The sequence below is a fragment of the Danio aesculapii genome, chromosome 19, assembly GCF_903798145.1.
Source record: "Danio aesculapii chromosome 19, fDanAes4.1, whole genome shotgun sequence".
NCBI lineage: Eukaryota > Metazoa > Chordata > Actinopteri > Cypriniformes > Danionidae > Danio > Danio aesculapii.
In genome coordinates, this window is record NC_079453.1 from 3,362,545 (window position 1) to 3,387,319 (window position 24,775).

The 24,775-nt window shown below is 36.1% G+C and overlaps 3 protein-coding genes across 3 annotated transcripts in view; 1 reads left to right on the forward strand and 2 right to left on the reverse strand.

Annotated features, from left to right (window-relative positions):
- Positions 1-1,594, forward strand: part of cdcp1b (CUB domain containing protein 1b) — a 20,103-nt gene extending 18,509 nt beyond the window's left edge. Inside the window, exon 9 of the mRNA XM_056479546.1 lies at positions 813-1,594. Within this exon, the coding sequence (XP_056335521.1) occupies positions 813-1,359 (547 nt within the window). The 3' untranslated portion in view covers positions 1,360-1,594. The remainder of the gene's footprint in view (positions 1-812) is intronic.
- Positions 1,595-3,943: 2,349 nt separating this feature from the next.
- Positions 3,944-8,170, reverse strand: clec3bb (C-type lectin domain family 3, member Bb). The gene is made up of 3 exons (XM_056479629.1): positions 7,990-8,170; positions 7,230-7,334; positions 3,944-4,730 (listed from the first exon to the last, which is right to left on the reverse strand). The coding sequence occupies exons 1-3, from the start codon at positions 8,099-8,101 to the stop codon at positions 4,345-4,347; spliced, it is 603 nt and encodes a 200-aa protein (XP_056335604.1). The 5' UTR covers positions 8,102-8,170; the 3' UTR covers positions 3,944-4,344.
- A 7,809-nt stretch (positions 8,171-15,979) lies between these two features.
- On the reverse strand, positions 15,980-24,656 carry exosc7 (exosome component 7). Its single transcript, XM_056479809.1, has 8 exons — positions 24,568-24,656; positions 23,729-23,830; positions 23,547-23,641; positions 21,811-21,976; positions 21,640-21,710; positions 19,651-19,774; positions 18,103-18,258; positions 15,980-16,160 (listed from the first exon to the last, which is right to left on the reverse strand). Exons 1-8 carry the CDS (start codon positions 24,622-24,624, stop codon positions 16,056-16,058), a joined length of 876 nt encoding a protein of 291 aa, XP_056335784.1. The 5' UTR covers positions 24,625-24,656; the 3' UTR covers positions 15,980-16,055.
- Positions 24,657-24,775: the final 119 nt, after the last annotated feature.

Below are 24,775 nucleotides of genomic sequence, written 5' to 3' on the forward strand. Positions count from 1 at the left end.
GAGTAATTAGGCAAGTTATTATATAATGAAGGTTTGTTCTGTAGACCAGAGTTTCCCAACCCTGTTCCTGAAGGCACACCAACAGTCCACATTTTTAATCTCTCCCTAATCAAACACACCTGAATCATCTTATCATAACATCAGAAGAGACTCCAAAACCTGAAGTTAATGGGTCAGATAACGGAGACATCCAAAATATGTACTGTTGGTGTGCCTCCAGGAACAGGGTTGGGAAACACTGCTGTAGACTATCGAAAAAATTAGATTAAAGGGGCTAATAATTTTGCCCTTAAAATGGTTCATAAAACATTTAAAACTGCTTTTATTCAAGCCGAAATAAAACAAATAAGACTTTCTCCAGAAGAAAAAATATTCTCAGACATACTGTGAAAATTTCCTTGCTGTTAAACATCATTTGGTAAATATTTAAAACAGAAAAAATTATTTATGACTTTATGGCGAATAATTCTGACTTCAGCTGTATCTTTCATATAGGATCCAATGTGAACTTGTATTTCATATCATTTGCATATTTTCCATGTATCGGATTTATACATGGGATTAACCAAAAGTGTTTACAATATATTCATGAAAACATGTTTAAAGTAAATATTTTCCATTATTCTACTTGATATGTGTGTCCTATAAGCTGTGGCTATGATTTATTGAAAATACGTGGCATTATGCTATTCTGAACATGCCGCTTGATAAATTGTGAGTCGTTTTCAAAACTTTTCATTGTACAAAAATCAATCTAGAACTAAAACACGTACCCTAAATACTTTACAATTTGTTTATATCCCTTTTTGAAGGAAAAACAAACCCAGCGGCAACAGATCCTCCATTTACATGCCCAAAGGCAAACCAGTCCTGCCTGGCAATGCAACTTTCCCGAAATCCAGAGCGGACAACGAATCTCACGTCTACGCCTCTATTGATGAAACACCATACAACCGACACCTGGACACGAACCGTCCCGCAGACAGTAATAATGGTACCTGGACCAACGGCCATCAAGTGGACACCTACCGCCCATTCCTAGGACCCATCGACTCCATCCCGACGGATCGGGATCTGCCTGATGAGTATTCACTGGATAGAGGAAGAGATAAAGACGTGTTTCAGCCGTTCCTTCCTGCCCCGAACACCTTCAATCTTCCCAGGCCTCGTTCGCCGCTCATCTCGCAGGGGAGTCTGGGATTCGAGGATCGCAGGATGGTGGATAATGAGCTCAACACTTTTAAGACTGCTGGAGATATAAACCCAATTCGTTTGTCGTCTGATGAATGCAAACTTCGGCCGCAGATGGATTCGGACTCGGATTCTTATCATGAGCCGGAGTACGAGGAAGCCATGTGATTTATTCAATACAATTCTTTATGTAAAACTAATGCAGATTGGACACTCTCTCTATCGCCGCTCTAGTGGTCGTATGTGTGTACTGCATGTATAGTTTGGTTTTAACGATTTTTATCGCGTTTTAGCCTGAATGAACACTCTTGTTTTGTGAGAGCCGGATCGGTTTCTGGAAAACGTGACTTTCTTTATTGAATGTTTATTTTAAATTTTGTTATGTCTTGATTGATTTTCCTCCAGGCTTCGTATGTGTTTGTTTACGTCGTGCATTCCTAAAATAAATTCTCAGGTATTTTAATAGATGTTCCTCTGTGTTTGGAATATATTATGAGGATTAAATACACACCGGACAGAGTCACACATACACTTTGTATCAATCTATACCACAGAGTTGTGTTGAGTTCACGTCCCTTCAGATGCACTTGACATACACTACCTATAACTTGACTTCTAGTTGATCATTTGGAAAAGTGGCAGAAGGTAGATTTTTCTGATGAATCATCTGTTGAACTGCATCCCAATCATCACGAATACTGAAGAAGACCTACTGGAAACAGCATGGAGCAGAGATTCTCACAGATATCAGTCAAGTTTGGTGAAGAAAAAATCATGGTTTGGGGTTACATTCAGTATGGGGGCGTGCGAAAGATCTGCAGAGTGGACGATCAACATCAACAGCCTGAGGTATCAAGACATTTGTGCTGCCCATTACATTACAAACCACAGGAGAGGGCAAATTCTTCAGCAGGATAGCGCTCCTTCTCATACTTCAGCCTCCACATCAAAACTCCTGAAAGCAAAGAAGGTCAAGGTGCTCCAGGATTGGCCAGCCCAGTCACCAGACATGAACATTATTAAGCATGTCTGGGGTAAGATGGAGGAGGAGGCATTGAAAATGAATCCAAAGACTCTTGATGAACTCTGGGAGTCCTGCAAGAACACTTTCTTTGCCATTCCAGATGACTTTATTAATCAGTGATTTGAGTCATTGCAGAAATGTATGGATGCAGTCCTCCAAGCTCATGATGGAGTCAGACACAATATTCATTCTGTTTCCACTGCACCATGACTTTATATTCTATACTGGACATTATTTCTGTTCAGTGACGAGACTTTAGTATAAGCAAAGTCAGACTTTACTGATACCAAATGATCAACTAGAAGTCAAGTTATTATATGCTGTTCCTAAAGCTTGGATAGGCGACAAGACTTTTGTCAGGGAGTGTAAAAGTTGTCTGATATTCATAAGCTGTCATGCCTGACAACTAATATATGTTTGAGATTAAAGTATGATGTTTTCTAAACAATATAAATATCATGATGCATTTAAAGACTAAATTTGAAAGTAAATGTCAATAAAAAATAAGTTTCAGGTTTGCGAAAATGAACATTTTATAAGTTTTACAGTGTTAGATGACACCAAAAATATATATATATAACTAATGAGGGTGCAATTAAAAATTCTGGGCTCTCAAATGATGTTTATCTGTGATATATATGTCTTATTCAGTGATACTTATCAGCCCATATTGTGCAAACCTATTAAAAATGTGAAATTAAACTGACAATTAGAGGCTCGGTTGTAGGTGAAAGCTATATATATATATATATATATATATATATATATATATATATATATATATATATATATACATACATACATACATACAAACACACACACAGAGCTCAGCATACATAAGTACATCTCTCACAAATCTATCTTTTGAATTAATATTTTTAATAGGAAGCTATACAACATTATATTTCTGCATATACATTAGATTAGTCAGTACTGAAGCCAAATCTGGAGCTTATCTAACAAAATAATGTACGATAACAGTCCAAAAACTAGTACACCCACATTTATATATTATAGAAAAATATTTAACGCAAATTTAAAAAGAGGAAAAATCAAGAGAAGCAAAAAATTGAACAATTTTGTCAAAATTTTGTAGGTTTTATTTTTTGCAATATTTTGCTTGAATTTAATTGTATTATTTCAATTTTCTAAACATGTTTGGTGACTAAAATATTCATATATATATATATATATATATGTATAACTAATGTATATATTTATAGGTCGCCTCAGCGGAATGAACCGCCAACTTATCCAGCATATGTTTTACGCAACGGATGCCCTTCCAGCTGCAACCTATCTCTGGGAAGCATCCATACACACTCATTCACACACATACACTACGGACAATTAAGCTTACCCAATTCACCTGTACTGCATGTCTTTAGGCTGTGGGGGAAACCCACACGAACACAGGGAGAACATGCAAACTCCACACAAAAACGCCAACTGACCCAGCCAAGGCTCAAACCAGCGACCTTCTTGCTGTGAGGCGATAGCACTACCTACTGCGCCACTGTGTCGCCTGACTAAAATATGATTTTAATAAATATATCTGTTTAATAAATCGGTTTTGTTTAAATTCACCAAAATACATTGCCTATATTCAGTGAGAAATGGAGAAAACATTCATTTTCAAAATGGGGCAGACTCAATTACGCTGACTACTGTATGTGTGTGTAATAGCTGTGAGTTTTATGTAAATCTGCAAAATTGTGTGAAATGAAATCTCACAAGCTCATTTTTTCAAACCTATTTATTGAGATGAAATGATATATGTTCAGGCTATATCAGGCTAGACATTAGTTTGTTAGAAAATAAACAAGTAAACAAAGCTAGCGATCTGAAATCATCATTGTTTCCATCAGGTGCCTGGAGCGATCTGTAAAACACCCTGTTCTGATTTATGTTGTTTGTTTTGTTTGTGTTTTGGCCTCGTCTTAATGGAGACTGTCCAATAATGCTCTTAATTACAGTGTTAGATCTTTGATTGTAGATCTGCTTTTGTATCTGAATGTTTTTGTGGAGTGAACTGACAATGGGTCAGAAAAATATACAATTATGAAGCAAACGCAATGCAAGCAGGATTGAGAAATAGAAAGGAGCGCTGAGATGAATCGATGAGGATTTCAGACAATGTTGAATTCGCAGACGGACGCGCGCTCCTCGCGACAGCTCTCGTCTAGCCACTTTCCACCAGATGTGAGCACGGCGCAGTTTTGCGCGCTGCCGCCGTCGGGTTGCGGGAGCTTCCAGTTCTTGTATCTGATGGCTGAGCCGGTCTGGTCGCTCCACAAGCCCTCGGTCTGCATGTCGTTTACACCCAGCCAGATTTCGTCGTTCGCTGAAATGCTCTGTCGCACATATTCGTAGAGCTGTGTGTTTTGGTCGGAGCTGAGCGGAGTGGCCAGGATTCCTCCTTTAGCGATGCAGTCTTCATTGGCTGTGTGGTAGCGCTTCTTCATGGAGTCCGCCAGAAAACACTTGCCGTGGATCTTCGTGCCCTTCAGACAGACTGGAGGAGAATGAAACAATAAAACATTGTAACTTTTAAATGGCTCATGTTATAATGTAAAACAGCGGTTTGTTGTTCTTTTAAAATAAACAAAAATTATATTACTGCATTTACATTTGTCCACAGAAGCGTTTTTTTCTCAAGTTGAGCATTTGTTTTCTGTTGTTATGGGAGCGCCGCATTTTACGCGTTTTTTCGAGACAATCCTCGCTGCAGCCCGCAGTTGACCAGGTCCACTACGTAGTTGACAATCGCCTACACCTCCCCCTACTCTAAACCCAACCATCACAGTAGCATGGGCGCTACCTTAGTGGGCGATACAAGGTTCACTACCATCACCCACATCTCCCCCTACCCTAAACCCAATCGTCACAGTACCATGGGCACTACCTTAGTGGGCGGTACAAGGTCCACTACATAGTTGACGATCACCTACACCTCCCCCTACCCTAAACCCAACCGTCACAGTACAATGGGTGCTACCTTAGTGGGCGGTACAAGGTCCACTACATAGTTGACGATCACCTACACCTCCCCCTACCCTAAACCCAACCGTCACAGTACCATGGGCACTACTTTAGTGGGCAGTACAAGGTCCACTACCATCATCTACACCTTTCTCTACCCTAAATCCAATCTTCACAGTACCATGGGCGGTACAAGGTCCACTACATAGTTGACGATCGCCTACACCCCCTCCTACCCTAAACCCAACCGTCACAGTACCATTGGCGCTACCTTAGTGGTCGGTACAAGGTCCACTATGTAGTTGACGATTGCCGACACCTCCCCCTACCCTAAACCCAACCGTCACAGTACCATGGGCACTACCTTAGTGGGCAGTACAAGGTCCACTACCATCATCTACACCTTTCTCTACCCTAAATCCAATCGACACAGTACCATGGGCGGAACAAGGTCCACTACATAGTTGACGATTGCCTACACCCCCTCCTACCCTAAACCCAACCGTCACAGTACCATTGGCGCTACCTTAGAGGTCGGTACAAGGTCTACTATGTAGTTGACGATTGCCGACACCTCCCCCTACCCTAAACCCAACCGTCACAGTACCATGGGCGCTACCTTAGTGGGCGGCACAAGGTCCACTACATAGTTGACGATTGCCTACACCTCCCCCTACCCTAAACCCAACTGTCACAGTACCAGTGACGCCACCTTAGTGGGCGGTACAAGGTCCACTACGTAGTTGACGATCACCTACACCTCCCCCTACCCTAAACCCAACCGTCACAGTACCATTGCCGCTACCTTAGTGGGCGGTACAAGGTCCACTACGTAGTTGACGATTGCCTACACCTCCCCCTACCCTAAACCCAACTGTCACAGTACCATTGACGCCACCTTAGTGGGCGGTACAAGGTCCACTACGTAGTTGACGATCGCCTACACCTCCCCCTACCCTAAACCCAACCGTCACAGTACCATTGCCGCTACCTTAGTGGGCGGTACAAGGTTCACTACGTAGTTGACGATCGCCTACACCTCCCCCTACCCTAAACCCAACCGTCACAGTACCATGGGCGCTACCTTAGTGGCTGGTACAAGGTCCACTACATAGTTGACGATTGCCTACACCTCCCCCTACCCTAAACCCAACTGTCACAGTACCATTGGCGCCACCTTAGTGGGCGGTACAAGGTCCACTACGTAGTTGACGATTGCCTACACTTCACCTCTACCCTAAATCCAACTGTCACAGTACCATGTCTACTTTTTTTAATGTGCTACTTTTGCATTGTTTTTTCACGCTTGATGGACGTGTGTGACTGGTACGCTTGTGTTGTTGTTTTTTAGATGTCATGTCAAGTTGAAAGAACTTCACCTTTCACATGCAGTGCTGCTCATCACTGTCAGTTCCACAGCAATGGACCAATCAGAAGAGCTCAGAGGCGGGGCAACCAATGCAAGTTTCTGTTTCAGATACCCTCATGCTTTAAGTCCTGTACTAGAAGGCGGGGCTTCATTCACCATATTGACCATTACACTTTTCCCTATTCAAATTTACACGAGTGACACGCCTTGTGTATTCTAGAGTCTTTGGCAATGGTTCGGAATGATTTAGGTATTCGGACACAGCCACAGAGCGCCTGTTAACGGAAACTTGCAATAGTTCCCCCACCTCCGAGCTGTTGTGACTGCTGTGGAACTGACAGTGATGAGCGGCACTGCCTGTGAAAGTTGAAGTGTTTCATCTTGACATGACATCTAAATAAACTGGCGCTTCAAAAGACGTGAAACACACACATCCGTCAAGCACATGTTTACATTGTAACAATACAAAAGTAGTGCACTGAAGAGGAATAACCCATTGTGAGTGAACAGCCCCTTATGCTGTGCTGTTTTTTTTGTTTTTTTATTTCTAAGAATGTGAGGCAACGATTTGAAGCAAAGACGCATCCGGTGAGAATAAGCCCTAAGTATTTTGATAAGTTTCTACTCCCTCAAATGTAAATTATATGAGGTTTACAGTCTCACCAGTCTGCAGAGCCTGCTGCTCCTTCAGAAGGTTGAGCTCCTCCACGATATCACTGATCTGCTGCTGAAGATCCTCTAATGCAGCGCTGACTCGAGACTCTGAGTCTGACCAATCACACAACAGACATCCTCACTTACATTCTGCATTAAATCAAGCATTTTTCACACTATTAAAGGGACAGCTCACTTAAAAACGAACATTCTGTCATCATTTACACTTCCTAAATTTGTTTATTCATTCATTTTCCTTCAGCTTAGTCTCAATTCATCGGGGGTTGCCACAGCGGAATGAACCGCCAACTTATCCAGCATATGTTTTACACAGGGGATGCCCCTCCAGTTGCAACCCAGTACTGGGAAACATCCATACACACTCATTCACACACACACACACACACTCATAAACTATGGCTAATTTAGTTAATCATTTCCCCTATAGCGCATGTGTTTGGACTGTGGGTGAAACCGGAGCACCCGGAGGAAACCCACGCCAACACGGGGAGAACATGCAAACTCCACACAGAAATGCCAACTGATCCAGCTGGGACTTGAACCAGCGACCTTCTTGCTGTGAGGCGACAGTGCTACCCACTAAATGACCAGTAAATGATGATGGAAATGTATTTCTCTTTAACATGATGTAGCTTCAAATTAAGTTCAATCAACGTTTACAAATGAGTTCAATTTTCACCAAACAGACACTTCTGATGCTCTCTGAACTCCCTCAGCGTCTCGAGCAGAAAGGATGGTGATGGTTTACCTTTTTTGTTGGGTGTCTTCTTCCTGCTGGTGATTTGCTGCTGGATTGAGGAGTGTGTGAAGAGCGTGAGCAGCAGCAGCGGCAGCAGAAAACGTCCGTCTCTGAGTGTCATGATGGAGCTCTGGAAGATCACTGAACAAACGCACTGCTGTGAAGAGAAGAGACTGAGAGAGAGAGATCAGGAGTGACGCCCTCATGAGCACGCACACACACTGCAAAAATACCTTCTCACTTTAACTTTTTGTCTTGTTTCTAGTCCAAATATCTCAAAATTCTTAAATCAAGAAGCATTTTCTGGACAAGCAATGAATATCTTTTGTTTATAGAAATAAAATGTCAAAAATAAGTGAGTTTTACCTTGAAACAATCAAATTATTCTGCCAATGGGGTCAGCAAAACAATCTTGCTTTTCCTTTTGACATAAGACTATGTTGCTTACTTCATTGGCAGAATAATTTGATTGTTTGAAGGAAAAACTCACTTATTTTTGGCATATTATTTCTAAAAACAAGACAAATTTTTGCTTGTATAGAAAATACTACTTGGTTAAGAAATGTTTAGATATTTGAATGAGAAACTAGACAAAGAATCTAAGAAAGAAAAGCTTTTTTTTGCAGTGCACACACACACACACACACACACACACACACACACAAATGCACGCCAGCTCTCTGCTTTAAGTGTTACATGAAGTTAGACCTTGAGGTTTATTTCCCGCACAGATTGATGTGGATTCTGTAGTTTAACTGAAATTAAAAGATCAGATTAATATGTAATATAATATAATATAATTATTAAAATATAATATAATATAATATAATATATGGTATAAAATAATATAAAATAATATAAAATATAATATAATATAATTATTAAAATATAATATAATATAATATAATTATTAAAATATAATATAATATAATTATTAAAATATAATATAATATAATAAAATATAATATAATATAATTATTAAAATATAATATAATATAATAAAATATAATATAATATAATTATTAAAATATAATATAATATAATTATTAAAATATAATATAATATAATATAATATAATATAATATAATATAATATAATATAATATAATATAATATAATATAATATAATATAATATAATATAATATAATAGTTAGAATAATAGGGCAAACCTGTGGAAAAAAATAAAAGCACTACTTTGTATATACAGTGATGGGGAAAGTTACTTTAGGAAGTAATGCATTACAATATTAAGTTACTCCCCAAAGTAACTAGTTGGTAAGTAATGCATTACGGTACTTTTGCGTCACTTTTTATCATCTGGCTGAGGCTTGATCTCTTTCAGAACTTGTTTTGTTTTCTTCATTCTTTTTTTTTAATAGAGGAGCGCTGCAATTATCAACGCACTGTATAACCTAAACCTCCATTTACCTTAAAAAAAACACATTAAAATATATTTTAGGATAATATTATCTGAGATATTCCTGACCCCAGAGCTCTACATGCGGTATATAAAGATTAATGAAAGTTTAAAGCAGTGTGTTTGCTACTTTTGCACTATTTGTCTGAAGTAAAACCACTGCCCATTGATACTATAATCCTCTTTTCCTTTTCTTCGATGAGTTCAGAATAATGAACACATTCTCTCATTGACTGCGTGATTCATTGTGACGATAATTTTTTATTTTTAAATAATTTTTTAGGGGTTTTCACCTTTATTTTAATAGGACAGTGGAGATTTAGAGACAGGAAAGTATTGGGGGCAGAGATAGAGGAAAGGTCGGCAAAGGACCTCAAGCCAGGAATCGAACTCGGGTCACCGTGAACACCTAGGTGCCATAACCACAAGGCTATTGGCGCCGACATTGTGACTATAATTTTAATTCAGCATTTTATTTTTTTAAAAGCGAATTAATTAGTCTAAAAAGTAATGTTTTCAAAAATGTAACTCAAATATTATTACTGTATTTTGAAAAGTAATGCGTTACTTTACTCGTTACTTTAAAAAGTAGTAGTATTATTACGTAACTCACGTTACTTGTAATGTGTTTTTTTTTTTTAAATAGCATTTTTTTCCCTTGTTTACATTTTGAATATATATTTATATTCATGTTTATTTTTATAGCACTTTTACAATGTAGATTGTGTCAAAGCAGCTTAACATAGAAGACTATAGTAAATTGAAACTGTGTCAGTTTTCGGAGTTGAATTTCAGTTTAGTTCAATTCAGTGTTGTTTAATTTTCACTGCTGAAAGTCCAAACACTGAGGAGCAAATCCATCGATGCGCAGCTCCACAGATCCTGAATATTTTTTATATATATTTTTTTCTTTTAAGAATTTAGGTAAACAAATATTTTAAGTTGTCACTGAATTCCAATCTATTTTTGTCTAAAAAGTGTAAGTATAACCTGTAACAAATGGCTGTAAGAATTACAGCATATTTTACAGCAGCTGACTGTTCTAATAATACAGCATTTTACTGTAAAATGTGTGATTTCTGCGGTCACGTGACAGTTTAAGGATACAGGATACTGCTGTAAACTTTAAATCTTCATTATGGGATATTCAACGGTCAAGGCATGAGGAAGAGTGATTCACGTCTGTGGTTAAGTGTATTCTTTCTTTTTTATAGATTTTTGTTTCCATCTTATGTGTGTGTGTGTGTGTGTGTGTGTGTGTTGTTATGCAAGGTGAGCCTCCGACTTGCGTCTCTACATTAAGAAATATGTTTTAGTTAAAACACTTACAGTATTATACGAATGAACTTTGTGCTGATCAGCACACTTGTTGATATTTTTTTATGGTGTAAAAACGTAAACCCTTTCAACGTAAATCAATTCATTTCAATTCACCTTTATTTGTATAGCGCTTATACAATGTAGATTGTGTCAAAGCAGCTTCACATAAAAGGTCACAGTAAATAGGAACAGTGTAGTTCAGTTTGTAGTGTTTAAGTTCAGTTCAGTTGAGCTCAGTTCAGTGTGGTTTAATAATCACTACTGAGAGTCCAAATACTGAAGGGCAAATCCAACGATGCGCAGCTCTACAGATCCCAAACCATGCAAGCCAGTGGCGACAGCGGAGAGGGAAAAAAAACTTCACTAATGGCAGAAGTGAAGAAAAAAACCCTTGAGAGAAACCAGACTCAGTTGGGCATGATCATTTTAATTTCTCCGCTGGCCAAACGTCTTGTGCAGAGCTGCAGTCTCAGTGGCGGAGGCTGGAAGCTGGCCTCAGCGAAGACTCGTCTGTCTCTGGCGCGTCACAGGAATCAGTCTCATGTTCTCCACTCCTCCATGACCACCACAGTAGCTGCTCAGGATTCGGCCTGGTCCAGGATATGGAAACCTTGGGATCATCTCGTCGTTGGTCTTGGATCGAATCAGTGACTCTGCATAGTCTGAGGGCCTCGGGAAGAGTATCCCCAGGTGGAAATGGTGGAAATCCTTTGCTAAACCGCATTCAACCTTAGTTAAACGGAGGATGTCAATCTAATTGCTTCTGAAAAACGTTAGTGCTTAGTTTATTTGCACCATGGCACAGCTGAAATATTTGACATGCCTCAAAACGCCTAACCGTGCATCAACATTGGTGGGGGGTGTTGTAAATTACGCTACAAAAACCAATGCATGTTATTTTCCATACTTTTCCTCTATATTATTTCGTATACGTTATATTATTTCAAACTGCAACACTGTCTGTAAAGGTTACTTTAAACTGTTGAATTTTCAACATTAAAAGTCGACAGAGCAGAGATCAGGGTCCCGTGATGCAATTCACAGCCATAAATAAACGGGAAACACTTGTGAATCACAATATACTGTTATTGACTGGTTTTTATTTAATTTTTCATGTACAGTTGCTCCGTTAAAAAGCTAAATAACTCTTTTACAAGGTCCATCAAAAATGTTGTGATGTTTACCTATATATATATATATATATATATATATATATATATATATATATATATATATATATTTATACATATCTATCTATCTATATATATATATATATATATATATATATATATATATATATATATATATATATATATATATACATATAATACATATATATATACATATATATATACATATATATATATATATATATATATACATATATATATATATATATATATATATATATATATATATACATATACATATATATATACATAAACATATATATATATATATATATATACATAAACATATATATATATATATATATACATATACATATACATATATATACATAAACATATATATATATATATATATATATATATATATATATATATATATATATATATATGTTTATGTATATATATATATATATATATATATATATATATATATATATATATATATATATATATATATATATATATATATATATATACATATATATATACATAAACATATATATATACATAAACATATATATATATATATATACATATATATGTATATATATGTATATGTGTATATATATATATATATATATATATATATATACACATATACATATATATACATAAACATATATATACATAAACATATATATACATAAACACATATATACATAAACACATATATATATATATATATGTATATATATATATATATATATATATATATATATATATATATATACACGTATACATATATATACATAAACACATATATATACATAAACATATATATATATACATAAACATATATATATATATATATATATATATATATATATATATATGTTTAGGTATATATATGTATATGTATATATATATATATATATATATATATATATATATATATATATATATATATATATACATATATATATATACATAAACATATATATATATATATATATATATATATATATATATATATATATATATATATATATATATATATATATATATATATATATATATATATATGTTTATGTATATATATATATATATATATATATATATATATATATATATATATATATATATATACATATATATATATATATACATAAACATATATATATATATATATATATATATATATATATACACATATACATATATATACATAAACATATATATACATAAACATATATATACATAAACACATATATACATAAACACACATATATATATATATATATATATATATATATATATATATATATATATATATATACACATATACATATATATACATAAACACATATATATACATAAACATATATATACATAAACATATATATATATATATATATATATATATATATCCATCTTCTAAATATCTTCTAGAATATATAGATATAATATCTTCATGTTGATTTGACATGATTGCACCAGTAAACCGGACATTTGGGCTGGTTTGACTCAGACAGCAGCAGGTTTGAGTTTTGCTCAGAGCAGGCTGAGGTCTGCTCAGGACACGTTTCCCATCGCGCATACTTCTCGTGTATGATATTGTTATCTGCTGTTTGTTTTGGATCCGTGATGCCACAGGAAGAAGCAGTGAAGCTATTATGGGATGGAATAAATCCAGGCTGACAGCAGCTGTGGAGAGTCTGACCGCTCAGATCTTCCTCAGGCGACACGTGGCAGAAGAAGAGCCACAAGAGGACTGAAAAATCACACTCAATACAGCTGAACGTTTTAATTACATGCGAGTTTTAAAAAAAGGCTTCTGGATGCAGGACTGGAGTCAATTCATTGGTTTCTATTGGTGGATCATATGTGATTGGCAGGTTGATCCCACCCTCATACTAATAAACACCAATCAGAGATGTTGATGAAGAGGAAGGTGGAGTTCATTTAATTAAAAAGAACTAAAACAAATGACTACGATATTCCAAAATGAAATAAGAATCATTTATTTTGGTTTCATGGCTACTAGTGGCTTATAATGCCTTTTTTCACAAGATGTATTATAAATTGCAGGCGACGCAGGAGATTGTGAAGCTGCAGCTCAAAATTACCTCAAAAATCATTTAAAAATGCTTGCCTAACTTTATTTAATTGATATTTGATACTGTATTGTGTTTTTGTTTTTATGTTAACTTCTATTCATTGGATACCCCAGTTTCAAGAGACAACAGGAGAGGGGGGAGGGTATTTGAATTGATATATTTCGTTAAATTGACCGTATTCTTCAATGCGGAAGTGAGGCGTTTTTGCGATTGTTTTAGAACTTCCGATTCAGCTGTCTATGGGAGAAATGACTAGGAATAATAAACGGCAGAAAACGGTCAAACTACTTACCCTACAAACAAGTGTTTGCATGACTATATAGACAAAGTAGAATAATATAATAAGAAAAGATCAGTTTGCAACACCAGGCAGCAAAACGAGCTGTTTTTAACGTTTAAAAATGAATGGAAGTGAATGAGACCGGAAGTTTCGAGCCAAAATTATTCAAATGGCTGCGCCCGGAGCCTACGCGGAGAATAAGGTGAATAGTTTTTCAGCTTGTATGTTTCGTTAATAATTAATTAATAAAAAATAACTAAATAATAATAATAAAAAATAATTTAAAAATGCTTATTATTGTGTTGAAGCAAAAATAAGCTCTGTGTGTGTCTTTACATGCAAATGAGCTGTGGCACTCCACCCCTTTTCCATAAGAGGGCGGAGCCTTTAAAGCTTTTGTCTAGCTTACTCGAGTCACAATAAAACTCTACATGTGCTTTGTCAGTTTAAACTCCTGATAGGATATTTTTCAGACTACACAGACATGAAGACACGCAATGTAAAAAGTAAACGTTGATTGTTAAACTAAACGATCAGATTTATAAAAGCTTTTATATAAAAGTGTAACGTTGGTTATGTCGGTGAACACAAAAGAAGATTTTCTGGAGAAAGCTGAAAACCTGTAACCATTGACTTCCGTAGTAGGAAAAACAAATACTATGGAAGTCAATGGTTACTAGTTTTTAGCTTTCTTCAAAGTATCTTCTTTTGTGTTCAAACAGGTTTAGAACAAGAAAAGTGCACTGTAAAAAGAGATTATTTACCTTACTTAACTTGAGTAAACTCAAGTAATTGAGTAATTGAATGTGTATCAGTATATTAGATATGTGAAACACAGGTGACAACACTAATAATATCAATTTAAGAGGCTCCGCACCCTTTTGATAGGAGTTATTCATATTCAGGATATTGTGACGTGTTCATTTCTGGAAGAAGACTATTTATGCTTTATAGTTATGCAGGACTTATTTTGTGCTCAAACAATAACATTTCAGACTGAAGATACATGTAAAAAGCCTAAAAAGGACTAATATTAAACACAAAAGTCATCTTTTAAAGGGATAGTTCACCCAAAAATAACCCATTTACTAACACACTGTAAAAAATTATTAACTTTACTAAAAATAAGTGAGTAAACCTCTTGATTTTAAAACACTGAGTTGATTTTACTTTAAAAAAGTGAGTAAACGCGTTCCTTTCAATTGTTTTTAAGTAAATGAACTGTGCATAATTGAAAGTTAAACCAACTTAACAGTTACAAGTAACAACAGGTTTACTCACTTTAAGTAAAATCAACTTGCTGCTAAAACAATGGGTTTACTCAAGTTAAGTAAGGTAAATAATCTCTTTTTACAGTGCACTTTTCTTGTTCTAAACCTGTTTGAACACAAAAGAAGATACTTTAAAGAAAGCTAAAAACTAGTAACCATTGACTTCCATAGTATTTGTTTTTCCTCCTATGGAAGTCAATGGTTACAGGTTTTCAGCTTTCTCCAGAATATCTTCTTTTGTGTTCAACAGATGCAAGTAATAAATGTTTAGAGCCACTTGAGGGAGAGTAAATAGAGTAAGAGTTCATTTTAGGGTGAACTGCCCCTTTAAATACACTGCTTAAAACAGCCTGAGCTGATCTTCAGACGACAGCTGGAAAAATGAAGAGGGAAAACAGCAGCATTATATAAGCTCACGCAACCGTCTGCGTTAGCTGAAGTTATGAAGTGAGAAATGACACGCGTCACTGGAAACAGAACTCATTTATTTAAAAAAAAAACAAGCAGATACAAACAAAAACAGGCACAGAAAACAGAAAGCTATCCAAGGAATCCTACTTTCTGTCGTTTCTTTCCAAGACTTTCTTCTTTCTGGAGCAGATCCATGAGAGGAGCATGAAGAGATTTTCCTACTCGCTTACCAGCCTACAATAAACACACAGCATAACTCCATATAAACAGCAGACGACGACGACCCAAAAATCACTGAGTTTATTAGGAAAAAACAGCTGGATTTATGTCATAGCCTAATTCCACACATCAACTGTTTGTTCTGATGAATATTACAAATATAAAAGTCGAAACTAGAGAAAATCCTCTAATATAATTGAAACTCCAGCAGTGTATTGGTGCCAGATTAACTCTACAAACCCTGACACACACAGTTTTAGGCCTCTGTGGGTTTCTTTCTTCATTTCAACACAAAAGAAGATGTTTTGAAGAATGTTGGCAATCTGTAGCCGTTGACACCCGTGCTATTGATTCCACATGATTTGTTGGAAATTCACCTCGTGTTCTGGCCTTTTGGCTGAGGAAGTAAAGTTGCGGGCTTCGTTTTTGAACGCACTTCACATTATTCACTCTCATTCAATTTTCTTTATTAAACGGGTAATTTAACAACAAAAATACAGTGAAATTAGGATAAAAATTACATCCAATGAAATTTATCACTAAACAAACAAGAAGTGGTCGAAAAATTGCGTGTTTGACCTACTTTCGTTTGGCCGGCCTACTGCCGTTTCAGTTTACACGCATGAATATTAAATTCCGTGTTTGCTGTGAACCCAGCATAATCGTCAATGCTTCTGAACTCTACACATGTTACTAATTTGGTGATTAAAAACCAGTGCTGGGTAAGATTAATCGTGATTAATTACATCCAAAATAAAAGTGTGTTATCCTGCTGGAAGTAGCATCAGAGGATGGGTCCACTGTGGTCATAAAGGGTTGGACATGATCAGCAACAATACTCAGGTAGGCTGTGGTGTGTACACGATGCTCAATTGGTACTAATGGACCCAAAGATTGCCATGAAATATCCTCCACACCATTACACCACCACCAGCAGTCTGAACTGTTGAAATAAGGCAGGATGGATCCATGCTTTCATATTGCTGACATCAAATTCTGACCCTACCATCTGAATGTTGCAGCAGAAATCGAGACTCATCAGACCAGGCAACGTTTCTCCAATCTTCTCTTGTTCAGTTTTGGTGAGCCTGTGTGAATTGTAGCCTCAGTTTCCTGTTCTTAGCTGACAGGAGTGGCGCCCGGTGTGGTCTTCTACTGCTGTAGCCCATCTGCCTCAAGGTTGGACGTGTTGTGCGCTCAGAGATGCTCTTCTGCAGACCTCGGTTGTAACGAGTGCTTATTTGAGTTACTGTTGCCTTTCTATCAGCTGGAACCAGTCTGGCCATTCTCCTCTGGCATCAACAAGGCATTTGCGCCCACAGAACTGCCGCTCACTGGATATTCTCTCTTTTTCAGACCATTCTCTGTAAACCCTAGAGATGGTTGTGCGTGAAAATCCCAGTAGATCAGCAGCTTCTGAAATACTCAGACCAGCCCATCTGGCACCAACAACCATGCGACTGTTAAAGTCACTTAAATCACCTTCCTACCCTATTCTGGTGCTCAGTTTGAACTGCAGCAGATCGTCTTGACCATGTCTACATGCCTAAATGCATTGAGTTGCTGCCATGTGCTTGGCTGATTACAGATTTGAGTTAATGAGCAGTTGGATAGGTGTACCTAATAAAGTGGCCAGTGAGTGTATATATTTATTATGTATTTGTGATACACACATATACAGACAAAAAAAAACCCATACAAAACTATTGCGTTACATATTTATATAATTTGTCTCATATACCTAAATATAAATGAACTTCTCAAATATATGTAAGCATATAATAAATATACACAACACACACACTTATATCATATTTATTTGGGATGCAATTAATCGCGATAAATTTGTCCAGTACTACTAAAAACTGCACTTTGGTGACTGCAATATTTTTACAGACGATAACTACCGCACACCCCTACTAGTTATTTTTAAAACAATTGTCAAAACCCATCTGACCTCAGTCATTTCGAAGATGCTCTCCGGGTCCAGACTTCCTCCTCCCATCTTCCTGACGCAGGTCACCATTCCCGTGTGTGTGACCGCAATCAGGAGACTCGCCACAGAACAGGCCTTTTCCTGGAGCGTCGCGTCCACCACGTGCCTGTGACCGATCTGACGAACACAAAAACAATAACACATCTGATACGGTTGAAGTCAGAATTACTAGCCCTCCTGAATTATTAGCCCTCCTGAATTACTAGCCCTCCTGAATTATTAGCCCTCCTGAATTACTAGCCCTCCTGAATTACTAGCCCTCCTGAATTACTAGCCCTCCTGAATTATTAGCCCTCCTGAATTATTAGCCCTCCTGAATTATTAGCCCTCCTGAATTAATAGCCCTCCTGAATTAATAGCCCTCCTGAATTAATAGCCCTCCTGAATTACTAGCCCTCCTGAATTATTAGCCCTCCTGAATTATTAGCCCTCCTGAATTATTAGCCCTCCTGAATCAATAGCCCTCTCGAATTACTAGCCCTCCTGAATTACTAGCCCTCCTGAATTATTAGCCCTCCTGAATTACTAGCCCTCCTGAATTACTAGCCCTCCTGAATTATTAGCCCTCCTGAATTACTAGCCCTCCTGAATTACTAGCCCTCCTGAATTACTAGCCCTCCTGAGTTACTAGCCCTCCTGAATTACTAGCCCTCCTGAATTACTAGCCCTCCTGAATTATTAGCCCTCCTGAATTACTAGCCCTCCTGAATTACTAGCCCTCCTGAGTTACTAGCCCTCCTGAGTTACTAGCCCTCCTGAGTTACTAGCCCTCCTGAATTACTAGCCCTCCTGAATTACTAGCCCTCCTGAGTTACTAGCCCTCCTGAGTTACTAGCCCTCCTGAATTACTAGCCCTCCTGAATTATTAGCCCTCCTGAATTATTAGCCCTCCTGAATTACTAGCCCTCCTGAATTATTAGCCCTCCTGAATTATTAGCCCTCCTGAATAACTAGCCCTCCTGAATTACTAACCCTCCTGAATTACTAGCCCTCCTAAATTATTAGCCCTCCTGAATTACTAGCCCTCCTGAATTACTAGCCCTCCTGAATTACTAGCCCTCCTGAATTATTAGCCCTGCTGAATTACTAGCCCTCCTGAATTATTAGCCCTCCTGAATTACTAGCCCTCCTGAATTACTAGCCCTCTTGAATTATTAGCCCTGCTGAATTACTAGCCCTCCTGAATTATTAGCCCTCCTGAATTATTAGCCCTCCTGAATTACTAGCCCTCTTGAATTATTAGCCCTCCTGTATATTTTTTCAAAAGGAGGCTAATAATGTTGACCTTAAAATGGTTTCATTCTAGCCGAATTAAAACAAATAAGACTTTCTCCAGAAGAAAAAATATTATAGGAAATACTGTGAAAATTTTCTTGCTCTGTTAAACATCATTTGGGAAATACTTGAAAAAAGGTTCATCGGAGGGGGACTAATTTTGACTTCAACTGTATATGAAAAGCCATATTAATGCATTAAATATGAGAAGAACAGAGTGGGGTGTTGCTGTACTTTGCAGAGGGTTACGATACAAGGCACGTTCTCCACATTGAGCCGCATGCAGTCGAATGGATCGTCCGACAGCTGGATCTCCTTCCCTCCCTCCTCATCCTCAGAGATGTGCACTTTAGGTATTCTGTTTCGGAAATGAGAAAGATAATTTAGCTATACTCATTTAGGGTTTGCACAGTTTAATGAGTCAATTTTAATTACTCTCTGAATCAGGAGTACTGCATAAAGACATCCACAAATCATGTTAGAGAATGTTAGGGGAGTTTTTTAATGCTTTCACATTGCCAAAATAACTAGAAACACAGTGTATATGTATATACAGAGCTTGACATGAACTTTTTTGATCACCAGCCACTGTGGCTAGTAGTTTCCAACGTTACTAGCCACCCGGCATTTTCACTAGACACAATTTTGTTGTTGGGAAAATATATTTTAAATGCATAAATTTGACTTCGGCATGCTAAATTACTTGATTTAGTTTTGATATTTTTCCACTTGCCTCCTCGTTCATTTCACTTTTCTGTGTATGAGCTTGCTCAATGAGCAAGAGCAAATGGGTTGTGCTTTCAAAAAGGTTTCACAGGACTTTTCTGGGCTCAACACTATAAGGATTTACCATTTTTTTTCTCTGGCCACACAAAGCAAATTATTTCCTTGCCACAAATGTTTAAACAATGTGTCAAAACAAGCATAATACTGCTGTATACATACAATTTTTATTCAACAAAAATGTTCTTAAAAACAACAACTGACATTTTAAAAAATATAGATTCTCATGTATCTAAAACTATGCATGGGTCTGTTCCCATATCACCAGTTAACTCGGCTATGCATGCAACATATTAAAGCAATGTTATTGTAAAGGATGTGTATTAAACCACATTAACAAAAATAACTGTAAGCAAAAGAAATCAGGTGAAAAACATTCTGTGTGCGATAATGAAAGGACGATCATGCTCACATGGTTAACGTTAGGCCCATTAATAATCTGTTCAAAGAATTAAAGCGTTAAAGCGAAAGCTGTTTAAAGTAAAAGCAAAAGCCGCAACTGCTGCTGCTTGCAAAGAATTTCGAACCCTTGAAGGACTGTGGGTGCACGAGCATCGCACTAGTTTCGTTTCCAGGCACGGTTGCTTTGTGGGGGGAAACGGCACGGGAGCTCTTAAATACTCGCGCGTACACTAAAGCCCTTGTCAGTGATTGAGGAGAGCCTGTCTCACTGTGCGAGTGATCCTCTCATTTGTTATTCATCGGCTTTTTCGCATATTGACAAAAGGTCATAAACTAAAATTCTAATCTTTAGTGACGTGCCAGCACTGACAATTTGAAAAATATTTTCAACCAGCCAGTGGGAGTGTCTGTCTAACCCACCAAAGCTGAAATCTACCTGCATTTGGCAGGTTGGTGGGTGTTAATGTCAAGCCCTGTATGTATATGTATATATATATATATATATATATATATATATATATATATATATATATATATATATATATATATATATATATATATATATATATATATATATATATATATATATATATAAATTATTATTATTGGATGCTATAAATTTTAAATACTTGAAGATATGATGATTAAAATCTTTATTATTGTATATCGCAAAATTTTAAATTATATATGAAAAAATACAAATAGATCTGCACACTGTTATTTTTTTAGAATATACTCATTAAAACAAAGCAACGTTTTGGTGAAACGAAATATTGCCTTAGCATTTTTGAAAACTGAGAGACGACAATAAATTTGAGATATTAAATTACCCAACCTTAAACCATAATAAACATTTACTGAAGTTGAAAGCAAAAATCGAATTTAAAACAGGCTAAAAAAAATCTACAAATATGATGTGCAAAATGCATAATAAACATCTAAAACTTTGACATGACATTAAAATGAAACAAAAAAAAAACATTCAAAATATTAGCATTTCTATATTTCCTGGTTGGATACTGCCAGGAAAAGACTCACCGTGTGTTAAACAGAGCAGCTTTTATTGCGATAGATATGGCATCGAACAGGTTTCCGTCACACTGCAACAACTGTAAATAACCATGCAGATATAGTCACAATATTTCCTGTCATCTAACTCATCATTTATGTCCAGAGATGCTGTGGTGATTGGCCTCTTGTGTCACTCACCAGCACGTCCACATACAGCACCCAGCAGTTTTCCCCTGGGCAGATGCAGAGGGATCTCAGGTCTAAACTGTGTCTGTTGTTGAACACTTTATAGAGTGTGTTACTGAGCTCCACCCCCAGCTCCTCCCCTCCACGGCCCTCAAACTCAGGAGTCGCGTTTGCTGAGCTACAAAAAAAACAAATACATACACAGGTACTGTCAAAAGCATGAATAAACTGGTGAATATTCACTGCTAATCTGCATTCATACATATTAGAATGAACTGGATAGCTCCCAGTCAAAAGATATGTGCAATAGGTTAACTAAATTGGCCGTAGTGTATGAGTGTGAATGAGTGTATGGATGTTTCCCAGTACTGGGTTGTTGCTGGAAGGGCATCCGCAGCATAACATATGTGTAACACATGTGTAAAACATATGCTGGATAAGCTGTCGGTTCATTCCACTGTGGCGACCCCTGATAAATAAGGGACTAAACCCAAGGAAAATGAATGAATGAATGAATGAATGAATGGATATCTCCCACCATATATGCACATTTAAACAGAAAAAATTGTGTACTAAATTATCAAATAAAAATATACAAATAACAAAAATGACCAAATCTTACCCTAAAATAAAAACAAAAATATAAAATAGTACAATACTATTTTTGGTTTTAATATAATTTACAAAATATGAAATTCTACAATAATAGATTATAAATCTGTGGATTTTTATTATTATTAATTAATTAATTTTATATTATATTATTATTAACATTTTATTTAACAAATTCATTATTTAATAGATTTTTTTCATCCATTATTTTAGTTTTAAGCTAAACTAAATAAATATGACAAATGTTTTTTGGGGAAATAAAAAAAAAAAAAAAACAATATAAATGTTTCTTATTTTTCCAATTAACAATTATTTAATTTCAAATATCAAAAAATTTTTTTAAGTTTAAGGGTGCAATTTTAGCAAACTATAATTACAAGATAAAAAATATTTATATTATTAAAAATGATTATATAGGGCTGCACGATTTGGCTTAAAATCAAAATCTCGATTAATTTTAACTTGATTTCGATCAACGAACAATTATTTTATTTATTGATTTTATTTTATTGCCCTTATAGTTCGCTGACAAGTTAACAGTTAATATGCTCACATATTACAAGTAAGAGATTTTTCAATAAAGGTTGCATTAGTTCATTTTAAAATAACTGAAGGAAACACACACTATTTACCATCTATGATTATTTATCAACATGAACAACTGTTGGCACAGCTTCCAATCATCGTAGTGCATGTAGTTTAAAGTAAGGCTCAAGAATGGGTCCATCATCCTACTTGACCAGAGATCAGAAGTGGCTGCAAAGTGCTGAACATTTTTCAGTTCAGCAGCTACATTTTTACAACATGTCTTGTACATGAGTGGGGTCACGTGACTCCATACGCAGGAGGGGGAGTAATTGAAAAGCAAATCGACCTGGAAAAATTTGATCGATTATAGGATTTGAATTTCGATTTTGATTACTTTGTGATTAATAATTATATTATTATAAATTATTGACCTTGCACTTTTTTGTGCACGTTTGCACTTTAAGTTCTAATATACTTAATTGCTTTTGATGGATGTTTCATATATATATATATATATATATATATATATATATATATATATATATATATATATATATATATATATATATAGAAAGGATGAACTAATAAATATGATCTTAAAAACTCACCAGTCCACAAAAAACTCCAAATAACCTTCAGTTGGTACCATTGGTCTGGGTTTACCAATCTCTGCTTTGATTCCTACGAGAACATCCGTGTGACCCTGTCAAACACATCACACAACAGACCGCATCACTAAAAGACATACGATATGTTATCATAGCACTTAAATCTCCAAAATTCATCTCACAAGGCTTATTTTAGCAGATCCGTCAGTGTTTGACACCACATCTGTCTCGATCTCCATGTGTCTGTAGTCCTCACATCCTCGTCCGTCCAGTCTCAGGTCATCCTGAAAGAAATGTATCACTTTTAAAAGTTTTTAAAGCGTAAAGGGGACATATTATGCAAAAATCATTCCTATAAGGTGTTTAAACACAGTTTTAGTCAGCCTCTAATGGTAAAAATTGATTATTTCAACTTTTTATAATCGCACTTGATAAAAACAGTCTGCAGAAACACTTTGATTGACATTCTCCTGGGGAAAGCCTCACACACTACTGATGATTTCTCCCTCAATACCATAAACAGTCCTAAGTGAGGAGCAACTATCCGCCATTAGAGTTTTGAATCCGCCACTATGCTGACACACAGGCATTTGTAGCTCCACCCTCTTTTGAAAAGAATCTCATTTAAATTTAAAGCGACAGTCACCAAAACGTGGTTAAGTGCTTTATATATTATTATAGGATAAAATATATTCCATACTCCTATTTTGTCAGGTCTTTGTCTAGTTTTCTTGTAGCCTACAACACATTTAATGTAAGAGCTGTCAAATTAGGTCAGTGAAATACATTCAACGACAGAAAGAAAAGCTTCAGACTAAAATTTACTCAAATTACTACTATTGTCTCCACATATCTCGGATAACGTTAATCATGAATACTGTACGTTTAATCAGAATTGAGTATGAGGTAAAACCCAAAACAGATCACCCATGGCATCTGACACAGTTTATGCAGCTTTTTACAAGATTATTCTGTCAAATAAATGTTAAATCAATAAACTCAAACGTTTGATTTCACTTACTCGAACTCCATGCATAATATAAACCTTCTCCGCTTCGCACACTTTAACAGCTGCCATTTTTCAAACACACGGCGAAACTGCGCGTCATCAGTAAGCGCGAGGAGAAGACCAAAAATGCGGAGCCTGGAGTAAACCGACCAATCATGTGCCTGGAAGTACAAAAAAAGGCGGGACGATTTGTCTAATGTGCAATCTGATTGGATCAAGA

What these genes read in the sequence shown, in the direction of transcription:
- clec3bb (XM_056479629.1), bottom strand. Translation starts at nt 8,101, where the DNA reads ATGACACTCAGAGACGGACGTTTTCTGCTGCCGCTGCTGCTGCTCACG. An exon ending in GAAGACACCCAACAAAAAAG is followed by an intron (nt 7,335 to 7,989) that starts GTAAACCATCAC and finishes GTGATTGGTCAG; the next exon opens with ACTCAGAGTCTCGAGTCAGC. An exon ending in GCAGCAGGCTCTGCAGACTG is followed by an intron (nt 4,731 to 7,229) that starts GTGAGACTGTAA and finishes ATTCTCCTCCAG; the next exon opens with TCTGTCTGAAGGGCACGAAG.
- exosc7 (XM_056479809.1), bottom strand. Translation starts at nt 24,624, where the DNA reads ATGGCAGCTGTTAAAGTGTGCGAAGCGGAGAAGGTTTATATTATGCAT. An exon ending in TGCTGTATGTGGACGTGCTG is followed by an intron (nt 21,711 to 21,810) that starts GTGAGTGACACA and finishes GGTTATTTACAG; the next exon opens with TTGTTGCAGTGTGACGGAAA. An exon ending in GCTGCTCTGTTTAACACACG is followed by an intron (nt 19,775 to 21,639) that starts GTGAGTCTTTTC and finishes TTTCCGAAACAG; the next exon opens with AATACCTAAAGTGCACATCT.